The following is a 25445-nucleotide window of genomic DNA, read 5'->3' on the forward strand; positions in this document are numbered from 1 at the left end:
CACAGCGGTCCACTTACCACGCTCGGGCATACTACCTGCATCTCGTCCGTCGCGACTGAAACAGATAGTCTGATTCTTAGCCGCAACCACGGCGCAATGAAGCCGGGCTATTCGAGGTTTCTGATCAGTCAGAATGTTCTGAAAGAAGTTGACGCGCCATGGCAGCCTACTCTAGGTTGGAGGGGATTGGTGACACTTGTCCATTGGAAGGAGTCTCAGAGTCGGCGGCCAATGTTGGGATGAGGGTCGAGGTAGAGAATTTGTGCTAGGAGCAATTCTGCTCGAAAGTACTCGGGAATTCACTTTGATCGTTAAGCAAAAATTGCTGGTTACTGTCGCTGTGCCACGTCAGGCCTATCTGAAGAATCGAACGATCGGATAGCCTCTTAGCGCTGTCAGCATAGCCATTCGAATGACGCTCACATCGCGACAAGTTACTTTGCGACCAATGTGCAGCCTTGCCTTGGGGATGGCTTCAACACCGTTCATACTCACGAGTATGTTGAGTCGAAGGGTGTTGCTTCTTCGTGGTGGATCGCAGTGGACTGTACCCCGGGTTGCCCACCACTTACCTACCTGGACAGTATAAAGAAACGAAGAGATGAGTTCGGTGAGTTTCTGGCTGAATATCTTCGGCGGCAGCTGTCATTTCGGTTGGATGCCCTGAACGCTTTCATGGGGATTTTGCGATATTTTTGGCAACAATCACAGCCTATTCATCATTTTTGGGGCATTCCTTTTTGGTCAGCGTCTGGAAAGGACCTCCTTGCTACACGAACCGGAAACTTCGTCTTTGCCAAGCATATATTGTGGTTATCTGTGCGCAATGCAGCGACAAAGCTTCTTACCGAAAGAACTGGGTTTCCTTCATGGACCTGGGCTGCTTGGGACGGTCTCATCTCAACGAGATTGTCATATGCCATGAAGCAACGACTTCCCGAGGACAGGTGCTTCGACATGAAGATCCGTGTAGAAGATCGTCTTGGGGTGTCACATCAGCATCTCAGAATACGTTCAATCCATGCAAAGCGACTTCAATCTGTACAAATTCCGGCGTTACCTGTTTCTTTCAAGATGGGTCACTGAAGCTCGCTTGCAAGCTGATGGGGAGCCCGACACTTTACAGGCCTATGATGAAAGACCACAAGTCTCGACTGCACGAGTTAAGGTCATGAACGTGCATTTACGAGATGAGCCTACCTGGATTACGGGTCGCCTGACCACTGGCACCTGGCCGCTTCCCCTTTTCGCAGGTCGAGACGGTAGTGATAGTTGCAATAGCGGTGATGGTTCCATGGTACGGGTAACAGGGTCACTACTCAATCCAACTATGGATAAGGGTACGTACCTTGGACTTGGAGTGCTGAATTGCTCTGATCTTTTCCAGCTAGAGAAGATGAACGGCAACAGCGAAGCGTGGCTCAGAAGGCCGAACTAGGCCGCCCTCGCAGGGAGTTGATTGCAAATGGCGGACGATCAAACTAGTATAAGAAAAGACAGCGAGGTACTGTAGTGTTGAACTATTGCGGTAATGTACCTACCTAGGTACTGTATCTACTCCGTCTATCACTAGTGATACAGCGGACAATGGGTCCGTGCACAGTACCCACTTTAATTATCAGCGGCCGCAATCGTGTATGATATCGAACCTCCACAATCTAAAGTCTAGTTCAACACTTGCGCGCAATACAGATACCGCTTGACCCTTCAGCGACTCCAAGCTTCCCAACAGCCCCTCACGTCGAGCGCCTCCATCACATCCAAATCGTCGACTCCCACACCACCACCATGGCCGGGACCGCAGGCATGCCTTTCGGCCAGGCACTCCTCCAACGCGCATTCTCTCCCGACACCGCCGCCATCCACTATAACGACCGCATTGCTAAGCGCCCGCTCCCAATCCGAGCAACCTCACCAACCCCGTCCGCCCGGGCAGCACGCCGACAAGCGCTCAACGAGCGCAAAGACAAGGCGCGGAAGCGCAACACACAAAAGCCCCGGCCACTCTCCGCAGCGCAAAAGCGCAAACTCGGACTCAACGAGATACCCAAGGAGCAGCAAAAGTACGCTATCTACGAACCCTTGAACAACCTCTGGCTGGGGTACATGCGCGAGATCCTTGGTCTGAGCTCAGTCTTGAATGCGAAAGTATATATCACGCCGTCAAGCGCAGGACAGATGCTCGCCAGCGCGGATATGCACGGCGCGAAGCTGTCTGTGGTGCGGAGTCGGTGTGTGAGTCGCGTTGGGTTGGAGGGGATCGTGGTGAGGGATACGAGGTATACATTTGAGATTGTTACGAGGGGGGATACGGTGAAGAGTGTGCCGAAGGAACATACGGTATTTAGGTTTGAAATACCGTTGACGGGCGGGAGGGAGGGGGAGGGGGACAAGGAGCCGCTGGTTTTTGAGATCTTTGGAGAGCAGTTCCAGACCAGGGCGCCGGATAGGGCGAATAAGAAGTTTAGGCTGCATTATCAGCCTGATCTGTGAAGGATTACAGGATATGTTGGCATATCGACAACCGCTTTGAACCTGAGCAGCCGCTTTACTACGAGGAACACATGACACAAGATACCAGGGGATTGGCATGCAGCGAGAGGATAGGCACTGGGCGTCAAGATCAACGCATCTTGCTTACACGCAAAGCGAGGATCTACTACAGTTGGTCCCACAGCCAAGCCCGGAACATCATCTGGCCTTCGCTGTCCAGCAATCCCAGCATCGCCATAACGGGTCGATGCAAGACGAACGAAAGGAAGTACAGAGCATATAGCATCCCAAAGAATGCAGCGTAACTGGGTATGCTCCGAATGGCGGACTCTTGGACACTCATAGCGCCACCGACATCGCGCGACGAGAGCTTAGGCTTCTAGTCCAGAGTGTATGGCTCCGCGCCCTTGCCGAATAGGAGGTGTGGTTTCCGCTTTGCGAGATCGAGGATGGTTTGCGCGAAGACGGAGTTCGCCCATGCGAACCAGGGTCCTGCAAATCATGAGCACTCAGACTCACCCACAGAGTAAAAGTAGAAGGACTTACTAGTATAATCCCTCGCATAATCCACATGAATACTCTCATGAATCAACCCATTCCGACTAACATTCTTCACGCTCTCCACACACCTCAAGATCTCCTCATCATCATCACTCGTCATAGCCTGCACAAGCACACTCATTGGCCACGCATGCTGCAGCCCAATATGCGGGCCTCCAATTCCACCAAAGCCAGCGCCTGTAAGGAAGTACGGGTTCCCTTGTTTCTCGAGGATCATTCTGCGCGTGTTCTTGTATACTTCGCTGTCTGCGCTTATGAACCCGAGGAGGGGTAGAGCGAGCAGAGAAGGAAGATTGGCGTCGTCCATCAAGATTGAAGAGCCATAGCCGTCAACTTCGAACGCGAAGACACGGCCGTACTTCTTGTGCGTTACGACGCCATGCTCCCAGACGCCCTTTTTGATGTTGTCGGACCAGATGGAGAGTTGGTCGGCGATGTGCTGTTTCCCTGCTTTCTTGAGAGTGTCGGCTGTGCGCTTGAGTTCTATGCTCATCATTGCATTACTGGGGATCAGGAAGCCGAGGATGGTGGCGTCATCGCTGGGGCGGAAGGCGGAGCGGATGAGTCCTGTGCCGCCCGCGAGGGGATTGCCGACGCCGCTGAGGGCGAGGGTTTCGGTTCCGATTTCTGTCCGGCGCTGGAAGGTGTATGTGTTCTTGTGGTAGGCGCCTGTCTTCTCGTTGAATGTGGGTTGGGATTGCTCGTCAAGGACAGATAGGAGGGTGTCGAGGGCTTGTAGCCAACGAGCATTTATGAAGGCGGTGGAGCCGGTGTGGTTGTAGAATTGATTGGACAGAGACAGGAAGTGAGCCAGCGAATCGAGCTCATATTTGCACTCAAAGACGAAGGACGCTTCGTACTCAGGGTGCACGACGTCGGCTTGATCTTGGAACGTCGGACTTAGGTCACTCGGCGCAGGAGGCTGGAAGGCGTTGCAGTAAGGCGAGCCGATGACATACTCAGCCTGTGTGTTGATAGCCCCCAGAATCAGCTTGAAAATCTCCTTGTCCTTCTTGGCGAGTGGTTGGTATTGCTGCAGCTGGTTCGTTGAGTCGCGTAGCCATTCGGCATTGATATCGCCAGTGACGATGAAGCTTTGTGGCCCAGTCCATGCGCCCTTCTCCCAGCTTCTCTTACCATACTTGTGCGATGGGGTATTGTCGACGTGCCACCGAACGGTGGTGTCCAATGTATTGGGAAAAGCGTTTTCGAATATGCGCGCGAGGTCCTTGTCGACCATGTTCTTGTTCATATCTTCAATGACCCGCTCTACTAAAGGCGATTCGAATGTGCGGCAGTACTTCGATGGTCTTTGAAATGGGAGCTCGAGTGGGCCTTCGCTGTACGGTGGGCTGGGGTGGTGTCAATACAGAGGCTACAAGGAGCGAAGCTGGGACGTACTGCGGCCGCATAGAATATTGCTTGTAGTCTGGACATGCTGCTCGATATTTGTTGGGATCTATAGCATTTCGGATGGGCTCTTGAATCCCGTCATCGTAGGTGGCAGCGACGAAGCTCGAAGATAGTATAGCCCCTAAGGACAGCGGCAACAATTGTGACTTCATAGTGAGAGAAGATCCCTCTATCGAGAATCAATCAGAGTAATAGCGACGATATATAACGATTGATGATATAGCGTGCTAAGAGCTATGGAATGCGAGGAATGGCGCGACAGCAATAAACGATGGCTCGGCGCAGAATGACTTCATAGGTCTGAGGGAACAGTGTTCAGTGTCGGTGCCTGACGCAGAGATGGGCCAGGCGATGTTGTTGTAAGATGCTCGACAGCTTCCCCGCGGTCGACAAGTGGCTTTCACGGAGGCCAGAGCGTTCAGCCAATGACGTGTGTGATTGCCCGCATTAGCGTGTCGCAACTTCGACCTCAGAACTCCAGAGCTCCCAGCTTCCCCTACTACACCAACTAACATACTTCCGCGTCCAGCAGCAACACGCAGTCACTCAATCGCAGACGCGAGATACTGCATCTATTACTTGAACTGGTTTCCGTGCACAGGGACTTCACCCTCGCACCTCCTCAGCATATCGCACGCGCCCACTCCACAAGCCAACGACGGCGCGCAACCCACCACTTACGGCTATACTGAGCTGCTGCGATTATGATATCATTACCAGGTCTCAACCTGGCCGCGCCGCCTACTGAGACCCTCAGCGTACCCACCTCGTCTATAACAAGAGAGCAAGATCTGCCCGCCAACACTGAATACCGCTTCGAAGTCAGCTTCTCACGCACACTTACTGTTCGTCTACGATCTGGTACAGCGGAGTACTTTGGCACAGAGCTTGCGCCCTCCACCACGTACAGCTTTCAAGGCACCAAGGGTGCGATATACACATGGCACGGCTGCAAGCTCGAGCTGGGTGGTCAGGTCGAGTCAGACTATGTCGCAGAAGAGACGCCCATGATGAGCCATGCGAACCTACACTTTGCGCTCGAAATGTTGCGAGACAGGAGTGTGGTAAGCAACAGCGTGGAGATGGGTCCTAGAGTCCTGGTGGTGGGAGCAGAGAATGCTGGCAAGACTGCACTGGTGAAGACTCTCACATCATACGCAGTCAAGAGCGGTCGCCAACCCATGGTGATCAACCTTGACCCACGACAAGGTTTGTTGAGCGTGCCTGGCTCCCTCTCAGCTGCGGCGTTCTCTTCCATTGTGGACATAGAGGAAGGTTGGGGAAGCAGTCCCATCTCCGGCCCAAGCCCTGTCCCAGTGAAGATGCCGTTGGTCTACCACTATGGGCTAAAAGACCCAGAGGAGGGAAAGCTGTTCAAACCATTGGTCACGCGCATGGCACTGGCCGTCACGAGTAGGCTGGAGGAGGACAAAGCGAGCAAGCAGGCTGGCTTCGTTATCGATAGCTCGGGCACTATCAGCGCTGGCAAGGCGGGGGTGTACGAGAACATAGAGCATATTGTTTCTGAGTTTTCTGGTGCGTGCAACGTGACGACTTTCATCACTCTTCAGACATCTTCCCCTTTCCAGACTCCTTAGCCCGAAGTATGCTTGACGTTACCTCTACCTGACTTTTATCACCACCCGCACAAACGGTCAGTCCTACTTGACTCAAAACACAGACTGACAAACCCACAGTGAACGTCCTCATCACCATCGGCTCCGAGCGTCTCTACTCCGACCTCTCCCGCAAATTCTCGAATCGCAGTTCCGACGAAACCGTCAACGTCATCCGCATCGACAAGTCCGGAGGTTGCGTCGACCGCTCCGAGGAGTACATGAAAGCACTCCGCCACAGCCAGATCCGCGAGTACTTCTTCGGCCATGGTGAAGACGCACTGGCGCCGAGCAGTATGACGGCCGACTTTGGGGATCTGAATATCTTTAGGGTTATTGAGAGTAAGTTCTCTTTCTCACAAATCTTCCCATGTCTTGGCGAGGTAGTGCCAACGATGGAGAGCTGACAGATATAGATGATGAAAGCGGTTTCGCCGCCGGCGACGCAGAAGACTACAACCCCGCCTCCACTGGCGTATCCATCTACGAGCGCATTACACCCTCTTCCACCTTGACCAACAAGCTCCTCGCCATCACGACCGCGAGTCCGAACGACAAGCACGAAGTCATCAGGGATAGTAGTGTGAGGGGGTACATCTACGTGGCGGATGTGGATGAGGCGAAGCGGAAGGTCCGGCTGTTGAGTCCGCAGCCGGGACATTTTCCGGGGAGCGCGATGGTGCTGGGGAGTTGGCCGGAGGATGTTGCAGGGTTGGTTAGCTGAGTGGATGGGTGTGGAAGGGTGGGGAAGACTGTAGATTACCTAATGAACAGCTTTTGAACTAGTATGACAAGTGTGATGTCCAATTTCCACCGCCCACTAATATACCAATTCCTAGTCATCTCCTAATAGCCTCTGCATCTTATCCTTCAACTTCTGATACTTCTCCTTCCACTCCCCGACCTGCATTCTTCGCCTCCTCGGCCTCTTTCCCCTTCTCAAGTAGCTGCCTCTCAAGCATCTTGATCTTCTGGCCTGAAGTCTCCTCCTCTTGTGCCCATATCTCTTCCAACTCGGTCTTGTACTGCTCAGTGAGTGTCACGAGGATGCTTTTGACCCGTGCAGATAGCTCTTCGACTTCGGATGAGTCAAAGGCTGTGGGAAGTATGCTGGGATGCCAGCGTGAGAATTTGCGGCGCTTGCTGGTGTCTAAAGTGAGTGTTAGTGATGGATTGTTCGGAACGGGGTGATAGTCTTACGCTTGGTTTCTGACACGGTGTGCTCATCTGAATCAACAGCAACTCGCTTGGAGCTTCTGACGACAATGCATCGCCTTGGAGAGTATCTGGCTGCATGTGCATCTTCTCGCCGGTCTCAGTCTCCGTATTCTCATCAGCTTCATCCTCCTGCTCTTCTTCCTGTCTCTTCCTCGCCTCCTCTTGAGCTTCCTTGTTCTGCTACATCAGCGTGCACAGATTCGCGAACTCTTGAAGCAAACCAACCCCGTCCTTGTTGAAGATGGAAGTGGTTCGCTTGGTCAGCAGAAAGACGAACTTGACAAGCAGAGCGTGCCTTCACCTCGTCCACGTGCGCGCAGTGACCTTTGCTTCTTGGACCACGTGAGCGGTACTACCAAGCGAAAGGAAAATACATGCTCCTGAATCTTGATAGTCCCCTCGTCTAGAAAGGGTTCTTTGGTGGGTCGAGTACCAGTTTCTGTCTTTCCGTAGTAATAGTGGACGTGATCGCCGCCAGAGTCCGCCCATACTTGGACGTTGTAGCGGCTATCGTTCCAGAACGCGGCATGAAGTAGCTCGTGCTCAGAGAACGTGCCATCTTCGGTATGAACACACGTGTTTCTGAACTTGTAGTTGCTTGAGTCGGCGATGATGTCGAAAGAGGATGGGCCTTTGTTGCGTGCGTAAGTCGCGAAGTCGTCCAACGTGTGTCCGTCCCTGAGAACCACACTAGGCCAGGGCGGCTGCCAATCCAAGGCAACGGACATGGCCAAAATGCTGCAGGCAGTGGCGTGGATGTGCTGTGGTTGCCAAGGCAAACTTGGCGGAATGATGATAAGTACCAACAAAGTTGTGTTGACAAGACGCGTCTTTGTACCAAAGCGAGACTTCTTGTACTTCTCGACGAGCAGTGTCACCTCAGAGGAGTCTCTGCGATAATAGGCAACGCCATTGCCAGTGGAGTGCGTCCAGATTGCCTGTCCCTCACTCCGGTGGTACTAGTGACCAATACATATCATGTCGACTTGCTGGACCTTCTCATTCTCGATGAAGAACACTCTTCTTTCAAAAGTGTACGCGGTGGCGTTTGCAATCCTGCTGAATTCGTCGTCGAAATTCTTTTCTGTATATTGCAAGAAATCCTTGACACTGTAGACATCTTTGGGCGCCATTGTGGTGGTTTAATAGCAAGAGCGCGAGTGTTGGTCGCTGTAGCTATGGGTGGTAGAGGCGGGCGAATTTGGCAGTTCTGAGGAGTGAGTAATCCGCCGATTAAGGGCTAGTCAGTGGGTGAGCGGGTGAGACGGGACATGCACTGGTGAAGGTGTAGGTGAGCGTGGCTCATCTGGCTACGGTCACGAGCATACTGTACGTCTTCGGAGAAAAAGTGTGTTTTGACACTAATGGTATATCAGAATCCACTGACTCTGCTCTTGCCTTTCTTCTTCTTCTTATCAGGTCGTCCACCAAACCGCCCAGGCTCAACTTGACTTTGCGGCACCATGCTGTGTACTCCACCAAAGCCTTCAAAACTACCTCCTTGACTTTGGACTTGACTTGGCATCTGGCTCGATGTCGGTACTGGTACCTGGCTACTGGCTGCCATGCCACCAAACGTCGGACCAGGTGAACTTCGCGGAAATGCGGGCTGCGAAAAGACTGACTGACTATTTGTCTGAGACTTAGCCCGCATCAGCTCATCTTCGCGCCTCTGCCGCTTCTCTCTTCGTTCCTTCTTCTTGCGCTCCCTCTCGCGCAGCTCCTGGCTCTTTTCGTCTGGCATCTCCGGTCGAAGTGCACGTTCTGTGGCCTCCCAGTCATACGTACTTGGGTCAGTTCCAGGATGCCAGTGCGACAGCAGTTCCGACACACTTGGAGGAAGGATTGTCGGCATCATCGATGACTCGTCATTGATCGTGAGATGCCTGCGCAGGCGTGACAACGGATCGCGCGTAGGAGGCCGGAGGTACTCAGGGAGTAATGGCGATGATGGCGGTACGGAAGATTGGGGTGGTGTTGGTAACGATGAAGGGAACATGTTCGCTGGCTTGGAAGGCAAGATGGGTAGTGGCATGGGATCACCTGAACCCACGTTAGGCTGCTCTTCTTCCTTTGGTCTCAGCTGCACGCTTGCTAATGAGACCTCAGCAGCGACGCGTCGAGCTAAACGTTCTTTGGCGTGTCGCACAGGAACCGGAATCTCTGCCGGCAGTGGTGCAATCCATTCCTGGAGAATAGCATCGTAAAGAGCCGAGATAGAAGGCCACTCGCTGTCGAGTAGGTGTAAGACGTGCACAGGTGCGATACGTCGCAGTAGATGCGAAATCTCGGGGTCAGTGTTTGCGAAAAGCTGGTCAATTCTCGATGACGCCTCGTCGATATCAGGCACGTCGACAGCACAATCATTGCTCTCCATGCTGTCTTGTGTTAGTGTATTGGCTAGCTCCAGCATCAATCCAGAACTTACATTTGTCGAGAATCCGGGCTGATTTGGTCCACGCTCATCATGGCTCGCAATTGTTCGATGAGTACCTCCACACATGTGCTGTTTGTCTGATCGCCATGAAGAAGGGCGTCATAAGTTGCCGTTTGATCCATTGATGCCTGCGCAGGAGGTCGGTCCGACGAAGAGACCGGCCGTGGCAATTGGGAGCCCAGCTTTGGCTCAGGTTCGGCGTCCCAATCAGGACCATTCGGCTCAACAAAGGCGTTCATCTCATCGGCTTCCGTCAATGCATCCAGTGAATGCTTGGCCACCACGATTCTTCTCCAGACAATCGGCTCGGGGTCAGGATCGTGTTCCGATGACAGCAATACAGCCTGATAGACACTCAAATCTGCTAAGACCAGGGTGAGCTGGTAGAACGGGATTGCTCTCTTGAGATACGATTGCGCGGAGGCATTCGACGGTCTGTGATGGGGCACTACTTTTGTCCCATATTCAAGAAGCTGAAGGTACATTTGGCTGATGTGGGTAGCAGCTGGCGACTCGAAATCCAGAGCGATTGGGTCTGAGATGGTGACAAGCGCAGGAGATTCCGAAGAATGATCTCGGAGGTAATAGACCTGGATAAGTCCATTCAAGCGGGATGTCAAAAAGATGCACGTTTCTGCTTCCACTTTAGTCACAACTCTGTATTTCAAGGGGCACAGGCATACCGTCATCCACGAGTGTCTGCACACTAAGTCGCAATGTGAGGTCCTCATCTCCCCGGTAATGTCTTCGAGATAACAAGATCGTCGCGCCAGCTTGATCAGCCGTGCTGTCAACCGCTGCGTTGGAGGTGGTCACTGCTACCAGGAACAGTCTAGAAGACGTCAGAACAAAGAAGCGGTTCTGGTATTGAGGATGTCTCTGAAGATCCAAAATCCAGTCAGTCGAACGCTGTGGTATGATACGCGGACCCTGGAGGTATTCAAAGGATTGTCCGTTCAGGCTGACCACACTAAATTGGCGCCGATTGCAGACGAGTAGTGTGTTGCTGTCGCCCGCCCAAGATATCCTTGCCCAGCCGTCGCCGTCATCCGTGATATCGCTTTCATGCAGTACGTCTCCTCCGAAAAGACGCGACACATTGTATTCGTCCTTCTTTGCCCTCCTCTCAATCTGCCAGAGACTCCATTTACACTGCTGGTCGACGATACCAAACTGGAACTGGTAATCTGGGTTGAAGGCGACGTCGGCGTGCGGCGCATCTCCAGTCTGTTCGAGTGTGATATTGGAGATGGGGCGCGCGGAAAGGAGGGATGGTGGTAGGACGTAGTGAGGTGATGGTTCGGCTGCTCGACGACCTCTGTGGTACGAGGGGCGGAAGAGTACTGTTCTGGAAGGCAATCGAACAGCGAGAAAGCTGTTGCTGCTCTCGTCTTGCGCAAAGCAGACCTGCTGAATAGGCGACGCCTCCTCGTTCCAGTAGCCACTGTCCACAGTCTTGAACGATGGCCCGCTTAGCCATACAGAATTATCGCCATTCCAACCCTGCTTTTGCCGCCCCAGTAACACCAAACGTAAAATGCTACCGGAAGGTCCAGTAGGCAATGCAGCGATTCGTTTCGGTCTTACGAATTTCTTCAGGTAAACAGTGCCGAAGGACAATAAGTCGCTGACGCAAGGGTCATAGGTCCTCGCTGCGGACGTTACGGCATCAGAAACGGCGTTGAGCTCTGGTAACTGCTTTGTAGCCGGAACAAGCGATGGGTGGTTGTGGACGAGCTGTTTGGCATCTTTGCGGGCAGTTGTCGCATTCGTTGAGGTCCCAGTAGGTAGGGAGTCTATTGCTGCAGGTACTGCTAGCTGCCACTCTGAAACTTGCTTCAAGGTTTTCGTAGTAAGATGTCTAGAAGTATTCCATTCGCGGTTGTCTAGATCATAAGTCGTGAGACCGGGCCGGCCATAGTTCAGTTCATTGAGCGAACTGTCAGCCATTTGGACTGATTTGAGGTTTGCGATCCGTAGTGGTGTGAGACGATCGAATCATGCTTTGGAATGCTTCGTTATCACACGAGGTCTGTTGAGGTGAAGACAGAACGCGACTTTCAGATTTGAACGCGTAGGTGAAGAAGAGAGGTGCATTGCTCATGTGGGGCTCGAAAGTTGAAATCACGCTAAGGTTCGCTCGCACGTGCCCGTTGCGGCGTTTCGCTCCTTCCGCGCTAGAGCGGCGGCTTGTTTACTGAGCAACCATCCCAAAACAACACCCTTTGACTTATCACGAACCACGAAAAACGCTTATTGCAGCCCGAAATACATCGAACACCACAACAAATACAGCCGCGAACCTTTTCCAAGATGACTACCTTCGAGCCCTCACTTAGCAGCTCGATGCGCGCTACCTCACATGACGTGCCCTCTTTGGCGGACCAGCTGCCCAGTATCAACTTCGGTTTCGACGATTTGCGCAGTCGCATGAACCAGTTCACGACACGATTCGATGCCTTCATCGAGAATGGGAGAAGACGAGTCTTGGAGGAGAGGAATCAGTTCCGCATGAACGTCGCAGAGCTGCATGGTGCGTCTTGCGCACAATACACTGCTCGAGATAGCCAATACTAACAATTTGTGCAGAGGATCAACGCATGAAGAAGCGCGACATCGAAATTCTGGACCTCAAGCAAACCCAGCACGGCCAGAACCTCGCCAAAGAATCGCAAGAGAAGGCTGAGATGAAGGAAGCAATCAGCACCCTTACACAACAGCGCGATGAACGCCTCGCCCACCGCGATAACCTCCGCTCTCAAATTAACGAGATCCAAAAAACTATCTCTGCGCGCCGAGAAGCACAACTGAAGCACCGCCGCTACCTCGACGGTCAGTCGCGATACAACGAGCCTGAGCTCGACTTCTGGGAGAGCTACCTTGGGCTGAGGATCGAAGGGTTGGGCAAGGACGACCGGCTGAAGTTTGTATACACGAATGTTGACGAGCGTGAATGGGATCGTGAAGCATGGTTTGAGCTCGACACATCAGAGCGCGATTACAAAGTACTGGAGATCCGGCCCAAGGCGGAGCGCGAGGAAGTCGAACGGGTGGTAGAGCGTCTGAACGAGACGCGCGATTTAGCCGGCTTTTTGAAGGGCATGCGCGAGCTGTTTGTGGAGGCGTGTAAATAGGCGGACGGTAACGACTTGGATATAATGCGGCGTTTGGGACTCTTTGGATAGCTTCGATCAATACCCCGTTGTCTTGCACATCTCGCATACCTGCGCATTTTGTATCGAACTTCATCGTCGCTCATTCTTGAACTTGTAGTACTCAGGCGCGTACTCTGTGAGCCAGTCCATATCCACTGTCGACAAGTCACGGATGTAGATTTTGTCTCTCGTCGACATTATCTCCGTGTAGATGACCCAATCCGCCTTGCGATGGAAGAAGACAGAACTAGGATGTGCCCACAATGTCGTCTTCCCATCCACAGTCGTGAAACTCCCATCACTCTTCATTCTCGCCACATGCGCGAAGAAGCCCGTTGCAAGACACCTCCGCACGCGCTCAGCCAACGGTTTGCCACCGACACGCATTACATCCGGTGCGCTCAGCACGCTCTCTTTGACCCCAAACCTGTCGAGGTAGGCAGCGAGCTGTTTCCGCACGCTGGCTGCCTTGACCATGGACTTGTGGTTGAGGCAATTCTCCCGACACCACTGCACATTCATCCCACCTTGCACAAACGCCGTGTACACATTATACAACGTAAGATGATCACCCTCTGACACCGCAAACCGCCGCCTCGCCTTCTCGAGCTGCGCTTTATTATCGTTGTGAGAGATGAATGCGTTTCCTTGCAACGTCATCATCGCGGCAATACTCAGCATCTCGCTCAGGCACCCCAACTCGGAAGTGGCAGCGTTGAGCAAGGTTTTGGCGAGCATAGGCTCAAGAGGGAGTTCGGCCATGCGTGTCCCCAGCGGTTTTGTGAGGCGTGCGTTGGTGTCGAGGGCGCCGAGGGAGTACAAGAAGTCGAGTGCGCGTGTGACGAGCGCGGAAGGCGGGGGTGAGAGGTAGTCGAACCGAACAAGGTTTGTGATGCCTAGGTTGAGGAGTTGAAGAAGTACGAGGGCAAGATTCGAGCGTTGGATCTCGGGGAACGTTGCTTCCTCTAGATTATTGAACGCGGCTTCGGTGTAGAGTCTGAAGCATTTGCCTGGTCGTGTGCGACCCGCGCGGCCGGAGCGCTGGGTTGCTGATGCGCGGGAGACGGGGACGACGTTGAGGTTTTCGATACCGCGGCGGGCGTCATAGGCGCGCAATTTAACGTAGCCGCTGTCGACGACGTAGACAATGCCTTCGATTGTTACGCTGGCTTCGGCGATATTGGTGCTGAGGATTACTTTGCGGGTGTTTGTGGGCGCTTTTTGGAAGACGAACATTTGCTCTTCTGTTGGAAGGCCAGCATATAGTGGGAGGGGCATGAGCTTCTGTTGTGTTGAAGGGAGGTCTGCGATTCGGTCGCTGAGCATGTCGATTGCGTCGTCGATCTCTTCTCTTCCTGTCAGGAAGACTAGTATGTCACCATCTGCTTCGTTCTTGTGGATATCCATGACCGTTTCAACAGCCCTGTCGATGTAGTTGTTGGTAGGCCCAGCCAGATACTGTACCTCCACTGGATGTGTCCGTCCCTGTATCCCTACAATCCTGCCGTACTCCTCCCTACTCTTTCCCCATACCTTCTCGCCCTCATCTGGATTGTAGAAATCCAGAAACCGTTCAGCTTCCAACGTCGCACTACTGACCACAACTCTTAAGTCCTCTCTCTTCCTCAACACCTTCTTCAGCAGACTCAGCAGCACATCACTACTCAAACTCCTTTCGTGCGCCTCATCAACCATGATGACCGAATATCGCTTCAACAGCGGATCAACTAACATCTCCCGCAACAACAACCCATCAGTAACGAACTTTATCTGTGTCGCCTCGCTCGTGACATCTTCAAAGCGAATCGAGTACCCGACTCTTTGACCTAAAGGTGTTCCTAGCTCTTTTGCGACGCGTGCAGCTACGCTTGTTGCTGCTATCCTGCGAGGTTGGGTAACGGCGATTTGGAATCCAGAGGCGCACCATCCAGCGTTGAGGAGGTACTGAGGGATCTGAGTTGTCTTGCCGCTGCCTGTCTCGCCGACTATGATGGTCACGGGGTGGGTTTCGATGGTGAAGAGGAGTTGGTCTTTTAATTGGGCTATTGGTAGGAGTGCGGGAGGCTTGTACAGATCTGGAATTATGGGACTGGTGTATTCTTCTTCCTCAGCCATGACGGGCGTTTTGATTTGACGAAGTCGGTGTTTGATGTTTGGGAGACGATGAATGGTCGTAAATTGGGAAGGGTAACCGTTAATAAGTGAAGCTAGCTGCTTATGGCTCTAGCGTCAAGCGCGATGTTAACGACCATGCCACGCATTGGGCTTTTTTGCATCACCATCGCATACAATGCTTGATCAGGGTACACACGATTCCTGATGATTGGTTGATCGGTTTGTAAGAGGAAGACTCGACGAACATGAATGACCGCAAGTCTTGCCTCAGCTTTTTCCTTGATGACATTATTCCGTGTCACAGACTCCCGAACATGCTGCCTTCCCGTACTGCCTCTATTCCTCATTCCCTTCCAATGTCACCATCAGGCTTTCTGCAGTCACCATAAACAGCCACCACGGGGCTGAGGCTCACTTGAGATGGTGAGACGCATCTTCCTCAAGCTACGGGTTGTCTAAGGCTCCTCCTTGACATTTTGTTGAGCGAGACGCTCCCTGAGAGGGCGGCGTCGCTTGCCTGGAAGATTGTCAGCCTAATTTCCTACACCCTGGACCATACATACTAGGTTGCGCGGCCGCGGCAGCCTCGGCTTCTATCTGCAGCTGTTCCAGAGCCTGCAAGATCTCCAGCTGAATTCCTCAACCGTCCTCGATACGCCGCTGATGAGGTGTGAAATCGTCTGTAACAATATCTACCAACATGTCGAACAGTAGCGCATCTTGAAAGTGGACATGGTGGGTACCCTTGTCTGCTGTTTCCTATGTAAGAAGTCAGCTTGGCCGACATCTTTGAGCTCGAGTAACCTCACCTGATGGAACACGGTGGATAGCATATGCGGCAATGTTCCAATTGTGCTTGCAATAGCTGACAGATCGGATCGCTCACAAGTAACGAACCCGACAGCGTACGTGGTGACGACTTTACTGGAAGGCTTGCAGACCGTGACGCACCACTGCAGCCTGTTCGGTTCGGTGTAGACCTCACGGATCCAAAAGCCAGTCTCGCCATCCTTGAGAGCGGGCAGTGTGGCGGCTGGTCCAACGGACACAACAGCTCTTGGTGCCCTCACGGAAAGATACAGATGGGAGAGCTTAGTCCAGTCTGTCGTGCTGTATTTGGCGCCAGTGTACATTCGTATAATCAGGTCGCTCTCAATTTCGCATTCCTTTCCATTGCTGAGCTTGATCATAGTAGGAGCTGTGCTCTGTATCTTGGTGACGATATCGGCCATCTTGGTCATCTGCCGCTCCTGCAGCTTTTGTTCAGGCGTTTTGTCGACCTTCGAAGGCATTCTTGCGGTCTGGCATGGGTTAGCAATCAGCTTCAATGGGCTCTCTGCGGTCGATTACTTACTGGTAATGGATGGTATGTCGCTGTGAAAGGCTTAGGTGGTACTCACGAGTGCGCCGCGTAGAGTTGTTGACAGGGTCGAGATAAGTATTGAAATCAAGGGATGTGCGCAATTTGGCCATCTCAGCCTTTTACTCTCACCTCAAGGTTACCCCACCTTGTCTTCCGCGCGGATATTGCAACAGCTACGCGCCTTTACATTGACATAGTTGTCACGACCATCATTCAACTCAAGTCTTACCACACTCTCACCGACCATGGCTACGCCACCACGTAAAAAAACCCGGTCAACGCATTGATCTGGCGCCGCCAGCTTCCGATCCGAAGGCCCTCAAGCTTGATGATGTCGTCACCTATGCCAACGAAAATGTCCTGGAAAACTTTGCTTTGCTTCCGCACCCTGACCAAGTTCACTTCGCAGACCAGCTGGTGGACAAGGGTAGCAGCAAGATGCGTCTGGGCGTGGGCTATGGCAAGCTCAGTGATAAGCTTATTCCTGTGTGGGCGCATACGACTGCGCCTTGCCATATCGAATCTCGGTACAGCATCAACACCACGGTCAGCCGCGAGCAGCGCGGCAACCTCAAGATGTTTGCGCCATTCTCCCACGTCGGAAAGAAGACAAGGCTCAAGCCTTTTGTTCTGCACTCTCATTGAGTATTGCTTCATGGAAGCTGGGCATTGGGATATCTTTGTAAATGGTAAGGGAAACAACATATCTTTGAGAGATCTGGGGAAAGCGTGTCAAGAGATTGAGGATGCAGTTTTGTGGCTTTCGGGTGCAGCTGTCTTGGACACGAAGTCAGATGAACCTCTTGTGAAACCAGAGGAGGGAAACCCACGCTCCAGGCAGTCATCTCCGTTGAAGAGGAAGCTAGAGGAGGATCCTAGTCCGTTACCAGAATGTAGGCATGAAAGACCTATGTGAGGTGAATGCAGCATCTGACCATCTATTTGTAGACTTCAAACGGCAACTCACTGCGCCGGTTGAACCCTGCCCCACCTTGGGTGAGGAATGCAAGATTGAAAAGAGTGACCTCAAGGTTGCATATGTTGAGCTTCTCGATAGGTCGCGCCGGGCTGAAGAAGACAACATTACGAAAGATGTACACATTGCGCATCTTGAGGCGAAGTTGAAGTTGTTCGAAGTTGAGAGTAACGCAAAGGAGGCGCACTTGGCAATTGTGCTGGAGGTCATCACACCCCTCGTCAAGCATGCTAAATCGTTCAGAAAAGTAGCGACTGACTCCTTCTCAAAGATCTATACGAATAGCGACATGAATGCCACGGGGAGAGCCGCAAGATGGGAGGCAAGGATTTTGACACTGCATTGGCACATTTTGAAGCCAATTTCCGTAGTGTGGAATGAGCAGGAGTACTGTATGGATGTTCTGTAGCTATAAGAATGGTGAATAGTGACAGACTGTTACTCATCCGCAAGTGTAGCTAACATATAAAACTGCTAGATATTGGTAGACACGCACGAAAAGATTTGTGGTCGTTACAATGCGATGTTACTGCTATGATAAATCAGTGATTACTATGTTGCGAGTTGAAAGTCTGATCTACAGATATTTTAAGTTTGAGGTTGGCTCACTCGAGGATGCAGCACGTGGAAGGAGACGAATGTGATATTGAGACGGCGGTTAGATCTTTTAATTATACTTGGGTAGGGAGCTTCAAAGTGCGGAGCTTTCTATCCAACACTCTGTGGTGACGATACAGGACGGTAACCTATATCTGGAAGACTGGAAAGAATACTCACACTTGCGACAAGCTCGCTAGCACCTGGTCAGTCCATTACACCAATTCGCTTAGCGACGGCGGTCATACTAAGCAGCCTGTTGATGACGACGCGAGTTCTGCCACTCCTCCGTATCAGTAGAGCAGGACCGCTTACCCAGCGGCTTAACACAGTACGCATGCAGACAGGGATCACCGTTCGCCTTATGCTGCTGACAAACACTATGGTTGACGTTCGGTGTCGGGCTGCCGCATTGGCAGCAGAGCCATTCACGAGGTGCGAGTTCGTGAGGGGTAGAGGCTTGAGGATGACCACGTGGTGGAGCCCAGTATTGCTTCTTGCCGCCCTTGTCGTTGCCGTGGGTCTCGTAGAAAGGAGAATCGCGGGGTGGGCCGGGGTAGGAGCGGTCGGGATTGCGGTCGTTGCGCTTTGATGACATTGCGTAGTGGATGGAGTGCCGTTTGTGATTTCGAAGTTGGTCTATATGGTTGTGTGTAAGGTCTGTTGAGTATGGGAAGATGAGAGCGTTGGAATCACAGCTGCACCTTTGTAGTCGTGAAGACTGAGCAGAGAAAATACATTGTTGAGGTTTCAGGGAGATGCGCCAATATATCTTTCGTAGTGTTCCCCATTGAAGCCTCACGATGAGTTGTGGCGTGCGAACACATCAAACTGGTCAAAGCACACAGTGGCCGCACTCACAAAGGTGAGACGTGACCACGTCGTAGATTTGCATTCAGTCCCTGCACGCTTACGCTTAAGAAAGCATTGTGCCCTTCGATTCCAGCTTCTGACACAGTGACTACATTGTTGCGGCCACGGCAGTAATCAGTCTCCAATCCGGAAGTCGTGACTTGACACCTTCCTCCCGTGGCTCTTGCTTGGTCTTGCACCGTCATAACAGAGAAGGCGCGCTAACTGAGAGTCTCTCCAAATTCCTTTGTGTCATGCTCCTCCTTTCGACCTTTGTCCATTCACTTACTCTTAACAGCTTTACCAGCATACCCACATCCGCTACGGTATTTTCACATCTACAATGTCACACTCAAACAACGGTAGCGCCCCCAATGGCAACTTCAAGCACGGCATCATCCCCAGAGCCAATTCTGCTCAATGCAGCATCGCCAGCGCTGCATCGCAAGTGGTCATAGGAGACCCTCGCGCACGACTTCCAAGACCCGCATGGGATCGACACTCCAGAGAGCGTCGTCCCACAGCCAAACAAAACGAACGTCGTGGGCTTACTGGCAATGGCAATTCCGTCGATAGTGGCAGCTTCGATCAGCATATCGACTTAGATAGGGCTGTTAGACCAAACGACGACGCCAGCTTCGACAGTGGTTATTCCAGTGATGAATAGGACCAACCACTGAATCCCACCCAATACAACAACGGGCCACACTCAACGATGGTCACAGACCCGCTGTTGACGACGAAATTCGAGAACAGTGGCTTCTCACACGGCGATCCCAATGACGTTGGAGAGAAGGATAAAGTCGATTCGTCGAAGCGGGAGTCGACAACAAGAAGAAGGGGTCACGAGTGTGGACGGACCGTACGGCACGGGTTCCACGCCGAGGTCATGCCAGAGTCCAGGGTCAAAACAAACGCAAAAGTGGGTAGAGAGCAAGGGAGTGCGACGATCGTTTTGACGGATCCTCAGGCGGACACCACTGGTTACTCGAGGATGGCAAGCTTCAAGGCGACAGGGCGGCTCTTCGGCGCATCCTGAACGAGGTTTTTGATTGTGTCTCGGATCATGTTGTACCACGCTTGTGATTGTGCTGCAGACATTACACAAACTTGACATGGCATGTACATTCGTTTCTCTATAACTGGTCCAGATGCTAGCAAACGTCAATAGCACTTATATACAACATGATCTTCATCTCAATCTCAACTCACACTCAAAGCTTCGCCTTGACTGGGGCAAAAGTGCTCCCTTGCGCACCTCCCAGCGCTCCAACAAGCTCGTCCGTCTTCTCCAGGACCCATGTGCATCCCTCATCACTCGCCAGCCACCGAATCGCCTCCTCTGACCCAGCAGCTGGCTCGTCCTTCCAACTCCCATCCTCCAGCGCCTTCCTCAATCCAAACACGTGACTCAAAACCTGCGGTCCTACACCCTGCTGTGCCCTCAGACATGTGATAGCAATCAAGCTCGTTGTGATCCGTCCCACACTCGCGCCAGTCGAGCGCTCGGGATCCGTGAAAAGACCGCCGTACTCATTGTTAATGATGAAAACGGGGAGGTCGGGGTGTGCTTCCCCCAGCTTGGCCTCAAGTTTCTCGTTTAGCGGGCGGTAGATCTTATCCCAGAGACCGCGCCCGCGCTGGTTGATCTGTTCGATGTTCGATGCGTCAGGGTAGCGCGTTGGCGTTGTGTTGAGTTTCGCGTAGACATCTTGCGGGAGCGAGGCGCGGAAGGCGTTCAGCATATTGATTGTTCGTGGGATCTGTTCTCTATTAGCCATTGCTCCTCATCCCTCTCTCCTCTCAGAGAGGTGATGGTAGGGGAGGCAACATACGCCATTGAACCCAATACACTTCAGCGCGACCTCACGCATAAACTCCGCTACCTGGACACTCTCATCCTGCGATTTCGATTGCGTGGTGCTGTGGAACAGGGCTTCCATTGACTCGGGCGAGTTCATGGTCATTGTTGCCGCGGTGCTGACGGCGAGCCATGAGGGGCGCCCGAGCTGGCGGCCTGTGGCTTCGCGTTCGATTTTCGAGAAGACGGATTGGATCTTGGGTGGTGCCGGAACGGGGCCGGGGCGCGCGTGCGCGGCGTTTATGAGTTGTTTGAGCGCTGGGGAGAGCTTCGACATGGTAGGCTAGTGCGGTGGGAGCTATCCAAGGCTGTATGTAGATGCACGCAAGATGATGGAAAGGTGAGGACGGCTGCAATTGAGAGTTCTGGTGAATTTCGGCGCCCGGCAATGTATATGGAGAGCGATTGTTGCAACGGGCGCACATCAATTGACGAAAGTCGTGAAAGTCGTACGACGCCAGATGCACGCGCCGGCTTCTGAGGTGCCTCGGAGTTCAGATCTGGCAGCGAAGTCCGCAGCTTCTCCTTCGGACCTCCATCCTTACAACTGGCACTGTCTCCATCAATGAACACCCCACCTCGATGTTCGCGATGATGGACATGCGCACATATGAAGGCATTGAGGAGAAAACTCAGAGACTCGCTGCAGACCAAGAGCGCTCCCGAGAACGCTTTCTACTACCGCTACCATGTTCATCATCAACTTCCACCTGGGCATATATCATGTCATTAGAGTCCAGGCATAGAGGAAGCTCTGGAATGTATATCTGTTGCAAGTGGAAAGAGTAGGAAGATCTTGCCTCCAGCGATGTGCTCCAAGACCGCTCCGAAATAGTATGCATGCCTTTTTAGAAGAACCGATTTGCCAACGACGATATGTCCACCAGATCGCGCCAAAACAGCATGGTCTGTTGCATTCACCCTCGAAGGCTCTTGCCTTCTCGTATGACGGGTGATGGCCCTAGGCAACTCTCAATATGAGCACTTTACGACTGGGGCTTTAAAGGACACGATTCTCACATCAGAATCATCGATACATAGGCTGCATATCGATGGAAGAAGCGCATACGCGCACTGGATGGATTGTCAGCCGTTCTTCGTCCTTCTTCTAATTCAGCTGCGCGATGCATGGACGACATGGTTTCCATCCAGCTTTGGTCCGAGGCTGGTTCGAGATAACTAGCTACGCTCGCGACTGCATCGAGGATACAGCAGATAAAGTTCCTCTGGGTGGACGTCCGCTGTATTGATGCTAAGGAGCGCTGCATTCTGCAGCGGGGTAGGTGTTCTATGAAGTAAGCGAGCTAGTCCGCTTTGGGCAGGTAGGGTGAAAGACAAAGCACACACTGTACCCTCAGGTCATTTTGCAGCTTGTAGTGATGTCTGGATATCTGTAACAAGCTCGACTTAGAGCATTGTCCCGTCTGAAAGGTAGGCTTGAAGGCAGCTATACTTAAACAATCGCAAATGCCCGTAGTGGAATCAAGCAACTGTCGACCAGTGCTTGTATGGTTGACAGGCGCAATGGTAATTGCCATCACGTGCGAGCTAGCCTCTTACCTCTGTCCGCTGGTCTTACTCGATCCTGACTCGTCCTTGACCTTTGCTTATCATCGCACGGCGTCTGGCTTGTTTCAACACTTAGCAATGTACCCAAGGAAAATTTTCGATGCCTAAACTCGGACATTCTCCACGAATTGCACTGAGTCCGCACTGCACATCGGTACAATTATGGGTTCACTTTTATGTAGGTATGCCGCGTCCACTCCAGCCTCATCTCGAAAATCCCGCAACTAACCACTTGCAGGCTGATCGCCACCAATGAGCCATTTTCACGTGGTGTCCACCATGGCATGCAACGAGATAGTCTAACATGGAATTACAAAAGACGTTGACACGATGCGACGCCGTCAACGTGGTAGAGATAAGGCGATCGTGCTCTTAAGATGGTTAACTGCGCGATTTATCAGACACCCTTGCGTCCACTGTCCAGCTCACCGGAACTGTCATGGAACCTTCCATACAATTTGCAGAGCAAGCCTCGCCGTCTGCCAGAAACCACGCATCGTCACACGATGCTGTTGGCGGAGTGGTGCGTCTGAGGTCTCGTACGCAATCGCAAAGCCACAAGAGATCGATAGATCTCACAAAGACTGGCGAATACGATGACGCTGAAGACGAAGATGCTGGCTTACGAAACGAAGCCGACTACAAGCGTAGTCAGGTGAGTGCTACACAGGTGAATGTTTCGCGTGGGTTGCTCACAGGCTGACCATGTGACTACAGTCCTTCAGTATAGGTCAAATTGTCGCGCTCGCGTACCAATCCATCGGTGTAATTTATGGTGACATTGGCACCTCACCCCTATACGTGTTTTCTTCTACGTTCACAGAGGCTCCGACCCATGCTGATCTGCTGGGAGCACTATCGCTTGTCTTGTGGTCAATTACTTTGATGGTAACGGTCAAATACGTCCTCATCGTTCTGCGTGCCGACAATGATGGTGAGGGTGGCACCTTCAGTACATATTCGCTGCTGTCGAGATACGTCAGTATACTTGCAAGTCTCAATGGAAGGTGTTTGAATGCTGACAATCTTTAGGCGAATATCTCCAACCGAGATCCACGGGAGGAGTCGCTCGTCCGTACGTTAGTCTGCGTCTGAGCCTACCGCCTATACTGACTGTCGCAGGCATGCAAAGGCATGACACCAACGATCTGGGCCGCTCCACCAAAAACATTCGATCCGGTATCGAGAACTCTAGGTTCTTTCGCGGTCTTCTCAAAATAATCGGAGTACTCTCGGTCTCTATGGTCATGGCTGACGGAGTCTTGACCCCTGCTCAGTCTGTGCTAGGCGCTGTACAAGGACTGAGCGTGGTCAAATCAGACATCGACAAATCGACCATCATCGGCGTCACCTGTGCGATTCTGATCTTATTATTTGTAGTACAGCCGCTGGGTATATCGAAGCTCACCATAATCTTCTCGCCTATTGTCATGGTGTGGTTGCTACTAAATGCCGGCTTTGGAGTGTACAATCTTGCCAGGTAGAACCGCTACTCTCTCCGTATGGTCTCCGCTGATGATGCAGGTACGACTATACGATATTGAAAGCTTTCAATCCGCACTATGCTTTCGAATACTTGATACGCAACAAATACCACGGCTGGAGGAGCTTGGGCGGTATACTTCTTGCGTTCACTGGGGTCGAAGCCCTCTTCGCCGACATTGGTGCTTTCAGCCGCCATGCGATTCAACTTAGCTGGCTGAGCTACGCCTATCCTTGTCTCTTGCTCGCGTACAGTGGCCAAGCTGCATATATCAGCGAACACCCAGACGCCTACTCGAATCCCTTCTTCAAGTGTGCTCCGCAGGGATGGCTGATTTTCTCGCTGGTCGTGGCCGTGGCTGCGGCTATCGTGGCTTCACAGGCTATGATAACAGCGACGTTTCAGGTGACTTCAACTTGCGAATGCGTACAAAATGCCCACTAACGCTCTAAAGCTGCTCACTCAGATTATGAAGCTCTCATACTTTCCGCAGATTAGAGTGGTCCATACATCGACAACGTATCATGGACAACTGTATGTACCAGCTGTCAACTGGCTACTAATGGTAGGGACTGTGTTGGTCGCTGCCATTTACAATAACACCACGTCCCTTGGTAACGCGTATGGCGTGTGCGTCATGTTCGTCACCTTCTTCGACACATGTATGGTAACGCTTGTGGCGATGCTGGTGTGGCGTATCAAACCATACTTTATCCTCCTACCCGCACTGCTATTCGCCTCACTGGATGGGGCGTACTTATCATCTGCACTTACAAAAGTGCCGGATGGCGCATGGTTCACAATCCTTCTAGCTACACTGCTTGCCTCCATCTTCATACTTTGGAGATTCGGCAAGGAGAAGCAGTGGTACGCAGAGGCCAGCGATCGGTTCCCAACGACTCACTTCGTCAGGACGCGTTCTGACGGGCAACTACAGCTCACTGAACGGTTCGGCGATGAACTTGTCGGCTCCATGCAAGGCTTTGGTATCTTCTTCGACAAGGCTGGTGAAACGACCCCTATCGTGTTCAACCAGTTTATCCGCAAGCTCGTCGCAGCGCCAACAGTCATAGTATTCTTCCACCTCCGACCGCTGGACCAGCCCTTCGTCGAGCCAGAGGATCGTTACAGCGTGTCGCGGCTTGCGATACCCAACTGTTACCGTCTCGTGGTGCGACATGGGTACATGGATGAGGTCATTACACCCAACCTTGCGTCCCTTATCTTCGAGAAGGTGCGCGACCATATTGTGGCGCGCGCACTAGATCGCGAGGGGGAGAAAGGTGCCGCTGCCTCCGCCAGCGGTGTTGAGGGCTCCGAGCGAGACAATGCTTCATCTCGCAACTCTACAACCTCGTCTCGTCTCGAAGCGCTGGAACGCGCCTACCATCACAAAGTGCTCTATATCACCGGCAAGGAACAGATGAAGATCAGCTCGGGAACGAACGTCCTGCGCCGGTTCTTCCTGCACATCTTCCTTTTCATTCGTGAGAACACCCGGACGAAGATTGCAAGCCTGGACATTCCGATGGACAAGGTTATCGAGGTGGGATTTGTGAAGGATATTTGATACGCAGAGCAAAAATGTGCATTATCGCCTCGATCGAGCTTGGGTGTCATTGTTGATCTACACTTGATTTTACAGTGAGTGGACAGAAGTCTGTTCGCGCTAAAAGCTTGGGCCGCAATCTTGACTTTTGAGTGAATATTCACACCTCAATATCTCAATAACCACA

The 25445-nt window shown here is 52.4% G+C and overlaps 11 protein-coding genes across 11 annotated transcripts; 5 read left to right on the forward strand and 6 right to left on the reverse strand.

The window, feature by feature from the left end:
- Positions 1 to 1657: 1657 nt before the first annotated feature.
- BU25DRAFT_481863 (ribonuclease-like protein P complex subunit Pop4) lies at positions 1658 to 2493 on the forward strand (the record flags this gene model as incomplete). The annotated part of the gene is made up of 1 exon (XM_033711116.1): positions 1658 to 2493. The coding sequence occupies exon 1, from the start codon at positions 1789 to 1791 to the stop codon at positions 2491 to 2493; it is 705 nt and encodes a 234-aa protein (XP_033565467.1). The 5' UTR covers positions 1658 to 1788.
- On the reverse strand, positions 2409 to 2978 carry BU25DRAFT_407799 (uncharacterized protein). Its single transcript, XM_033705643.1, has one exon. It carries the CDS (start codon positions 2834 to 2836, stop codon positions 2660 to 2662), a length of 177 nt encoding a protein of 58 aa, XP_033565468.1. The 5' UTR covers positions 2837 to 2978; the 3' UTR covers positions 2409 to 2659.
- BU25DRAFT_437779 (glycoside hydrolase family 125 protein) lies at positions 2409 to 4692 on the reverse strand. The gene is made up of 3 exons (XM_033709025.1): positions 4456 to 4692; positions 3040 to 4406; positions 2409 to 2985 (listed from the first exon to the last, which is right to left on the reverse strand). The coding sequence occupies exons 1-3, from the start codon at positions 4617 to 4619 to the stop codon at positions 2873 to 2875; spliced, it is 1644 nt and encodes a 547-aa protein (XP_033565469.1). The 5' UTR covers positions 4620 to 4692; the 3' UTR covers positions 2409 to 2872.
- A 291-nt stretch (positions 4693 to 4983) lies between these two features.
- Positions 4984 to 6848, forward strand: BU25DRAFT_361331 (Clp1-domain-containing protein). The gene is made up of 3 exons (XM_033703692.1): positions 4984 to 6003; positions 6165 to 6425; positions 6500 to 6848. The coding sequence occupies exons 1-3, from the start codon at positions 5172 to 5174 to the stop codon at positions 6805 to 6807; spliced, it is 1401 nt and encodes a 466-aa protein (XP_033565470.1). The 5' UTR covers positions 4984 to 5171; the 3' UTR covers positions 6808 to 6848.
- Positions 6849 to 6946: 98 nt separating this feature from the next.
- On the reverse strand, positions 6947 to 8434 carry BU25DRAFT_455589 (uncharacterized protein; the record flags this gene model as incomplete). The annotated part of the gene is made up of 4 exons (XM_033709951.1): positions 6947 to 7233; positions 7298 to 7478; positions 7676 to 8245; positions 8297 to 8434. The coding sequence occupies 4 exons, from the start codon at positions 8432 to 8434 to the stop codon at positions 6947 to 6949; spliced, it is 1176 nt and encodes a 391-aa protein (XP_033565471.1).
- Positions 8435 to 8673: 239 nt separating this feature from the next.
- On the reverse strand, positions 8674 to 11807 carry BU25DRAFT_446165 (uncharacterized protein; the record flags this gene model as incomplete). Its single annotated transcript, XM_033709474.1, has 3 exons — positions 10422 to 11807; positions 9730 to 10372; positions 8674 to 9679 (listed from the first exon to the last, which is right to left on the reverse strand). The coding sequence occupies exons 1-3, from the start codon at positions 11686 to 11688 to the stop codon at positions 8674 to 8676; spliced, it is 2916 nt and encodes a 971-aa protein (XP_033565472.1). The 5' UTR covers positions 11689 to 11807.
- Positions 11808 to 11891: 84 nt separating this feature from the next.
- BU25DRAFT_407801 (uncharacterized protein) lies at positions 11892 to 13094 on the forward strand. The gene is made up of 2 exons (XM_033705644.1): positions 11892 to 12271; positions 12328 to 13094. The coding sequence occupies exons 1-2, from the start codon at positions 12052 to 12054 to the stop codon at positions 12870 to 12872; spliced, it is 765 nt and encodes a 254-aa protein (XP_033565473.1). The 5' UTR covers positions 11892 to 12051; the 3' UTR covers positions 12873 to 13094.
- Positions 13095 to 15463: 2369 nt separating this feature from the next.
- On the reverse strand, positions 15464 to 16300 carry BU25DRAFT_418883 (uncharacterized protein; the record flags this gene model as incomplete). Its single annotated transcript, XM_033707901.1, has 4 exons — positions 15464 to 15525; positions 15572 to 15605; positions 15705 to 15767; positions 15818 to 16300. The coding sequence occupies 4 exons, from the start codon at positions 16298 to 16300 to the stop codon at positions 15464 to 15466; spliced, it is 642 nt and encodes a 213-aa protein (XP_033565474.1).
- A 426-nt stretch (positions 16301 to 16726) lies between these two features.
- On the forward strand, positions 16727 to 17756 carry BU25DRAFT_418884 (uncharacterized protein; the record flags this gene model as incomplete). Its single annotated transcript, XM_033707902.1, has 2 exons — positions 16727 to 17264; positions 17320 to 17756. 2 exons carry the CDS (start codon positions 16727 to 16729, stop codon positions 17754 to 17756), a joined length of 975 nt encoding a protein of 324 aa, XP_033565475.1.
- Positions 17757 to 19896: 2140 nt separating this feature from the next.
- BU25DRAFT_407802 (uncharacterized protein) lies at positions 19897 to 21098 on the reverse strand. Its single transcript, XM_033705645.1, has 2 exons — positions 20632 to 21098; positions 19897 to 20559 (listed from the first exon to the last, which is right to left on the reverse strand). The coding sequence occupies exons 1-2, from the start codon at positions 20932 to 20934 to the stop codon at positions 20011 to 20013; spliced, it is 852 nt and encodes a 283-aa protein (XP_033565476.1). The 5' UTR covers positions 20935 to 21098; the 3' UTR covers positions 19897 to 20010.
- A 1541-nt stretch (positions 21099 to 22639) lies between these two features.
- Positions 22640 to 25390, forward strand: BU25DRAFT_361345 (potassium transporter). Its single transcript, XM_033703693.1, has 6 exons — positions 22640 to 22881; positions 22944 to 23204; positions 23259 to 23301; positions 23349 to 23706; positions 23751 to 24114; positions 24164 to 25390. The coding sequence occupies exons 1-6, from the start codon at positions 22666 to 22668 to the stop codon at positions 25277 to 25279; spliced, it is 2358 nt and encodes a 785-aa protein (XP_033565477.1). The 5' UTR covers positions 22640 to 22665; the 3' UTR covers positions 25280 to 25390.
- The last annotated feature ends 55 nt before the right edge of the window (positions 25391 to 25445 follow it).

This window comes from Macroventuria anomochaeta, assembly GCF_010093625.1.
Source record: "Macroventuria anomochaeta strain CBS 525.71 unplaced genomic scaffold BU25scaffold_5, whole genome shotgun sequence".
Taxonomy (NCBI): Eukaryota; Fungi; Ascomycota; class Dothideomycetes; order Pleosporales; family Didymellaceae; genus Macroventuria; species Macroventuria anomochaeta.

Bases quoted from the DNA above. Each gene is read 5' to 3' on its own strand.
- BU25DRAFT_361331 (XM_033703692.1), top strand. From the start codon at position 5,172: ATGATATCATTACCAGGTCTCAACCTGGCCGCGCCGCCTACTGAGACC. The intron at 6,004-6,164 runs GTGCGTGCAACG...ACAAACCCACAG, and splicing joins TATTGTTTCTGAGTTTTCTG to TGAACGTCCTCATCACCATC. The intron at 6,426-6,499 runs GTAAGTTCTCTT...TGACAGATATAG, and splicing joins TATCTTTAGGGTTATTGAGA to ATGATGAAAGCGGTTTCGCC.
- BU25DRAFT_407799 (XM_033705643.1), bottom strand. From the start codon at position 2,836: ATGAGTGTCCAAGAGTCCGCCATTCGGAGCATACCCAGTTACGCTGCA.
- BU25DRAFT_407801 (XM_033705644.1), top strand. From the start codon at position 12,052: ATGACTACCTTCGAGCCCTCACTTAGCAGCTCGATGCGCGCTACCTCA. The intron at 12,272-12,327 runs GTGCGTCTTGCG...CAATTTGTGCAG, and splicing joins GAACGTCGCAGAGCTGCATG to AGGATCAACGCATGAAGAAG.
- BU25DRAFT_437779 (XM_033709025.1), bottom strand. From the start codon at position 4,619: ATGAAGTCACAATTGTTGCCGCTGTCCTTAGGGGCTATACTATCTTCG. The intron at 4,407-4,455 runs GTACGTCCCAGC...ACACCACCCCAG, and splicing joins CAATATTCTATGCGGCCGCA to CCCACCGTACAGCGAAGGCC. The intron at 2,986-3,039 runs GTAAGTCCTTCT...CATGATTTGCAG, and splicing joins TTATGCGAGGGATTATACTA to GACCCTGGTTCGCATGGGCG.
- BU25DRAFT_407802 (XM_033705645.1), bottom strand. From the start codon at position 20,934: ATGTCGAAGCTCTCCCCAGCGCTCAAACAACTCATAAACGCCGCGCAC. The intron at 20,560-20,631 runs GTATGTTGCCTC...AATAGAGAACAG, and splicing joins AGTGTATTGGGTTCAATGGC to ATCCCACGAACAATCAATAT.
- BU25DRAFT_361345 (XM_033703693.1), top strand. From the start codon at position 22,666: ATGGAACCTTCCATACAATTTGCAGAGCAAGCCTCGCCGTCTGCCAGA. The intron at 23,205-23,258 runs GTCAGTATACTT...GACAATCTTTAG, and splicing joins ATTCGCTGCTGTCGAGATAC to GCGAATATCTCCAACCGAGA. The intron at 23,707-23,750 runs GTAGAACCGCTA...CTGATGATGCAG, and splicing joins GGAGTGTACAATCTTGCCAG to GTACGACTATACGATATTGA.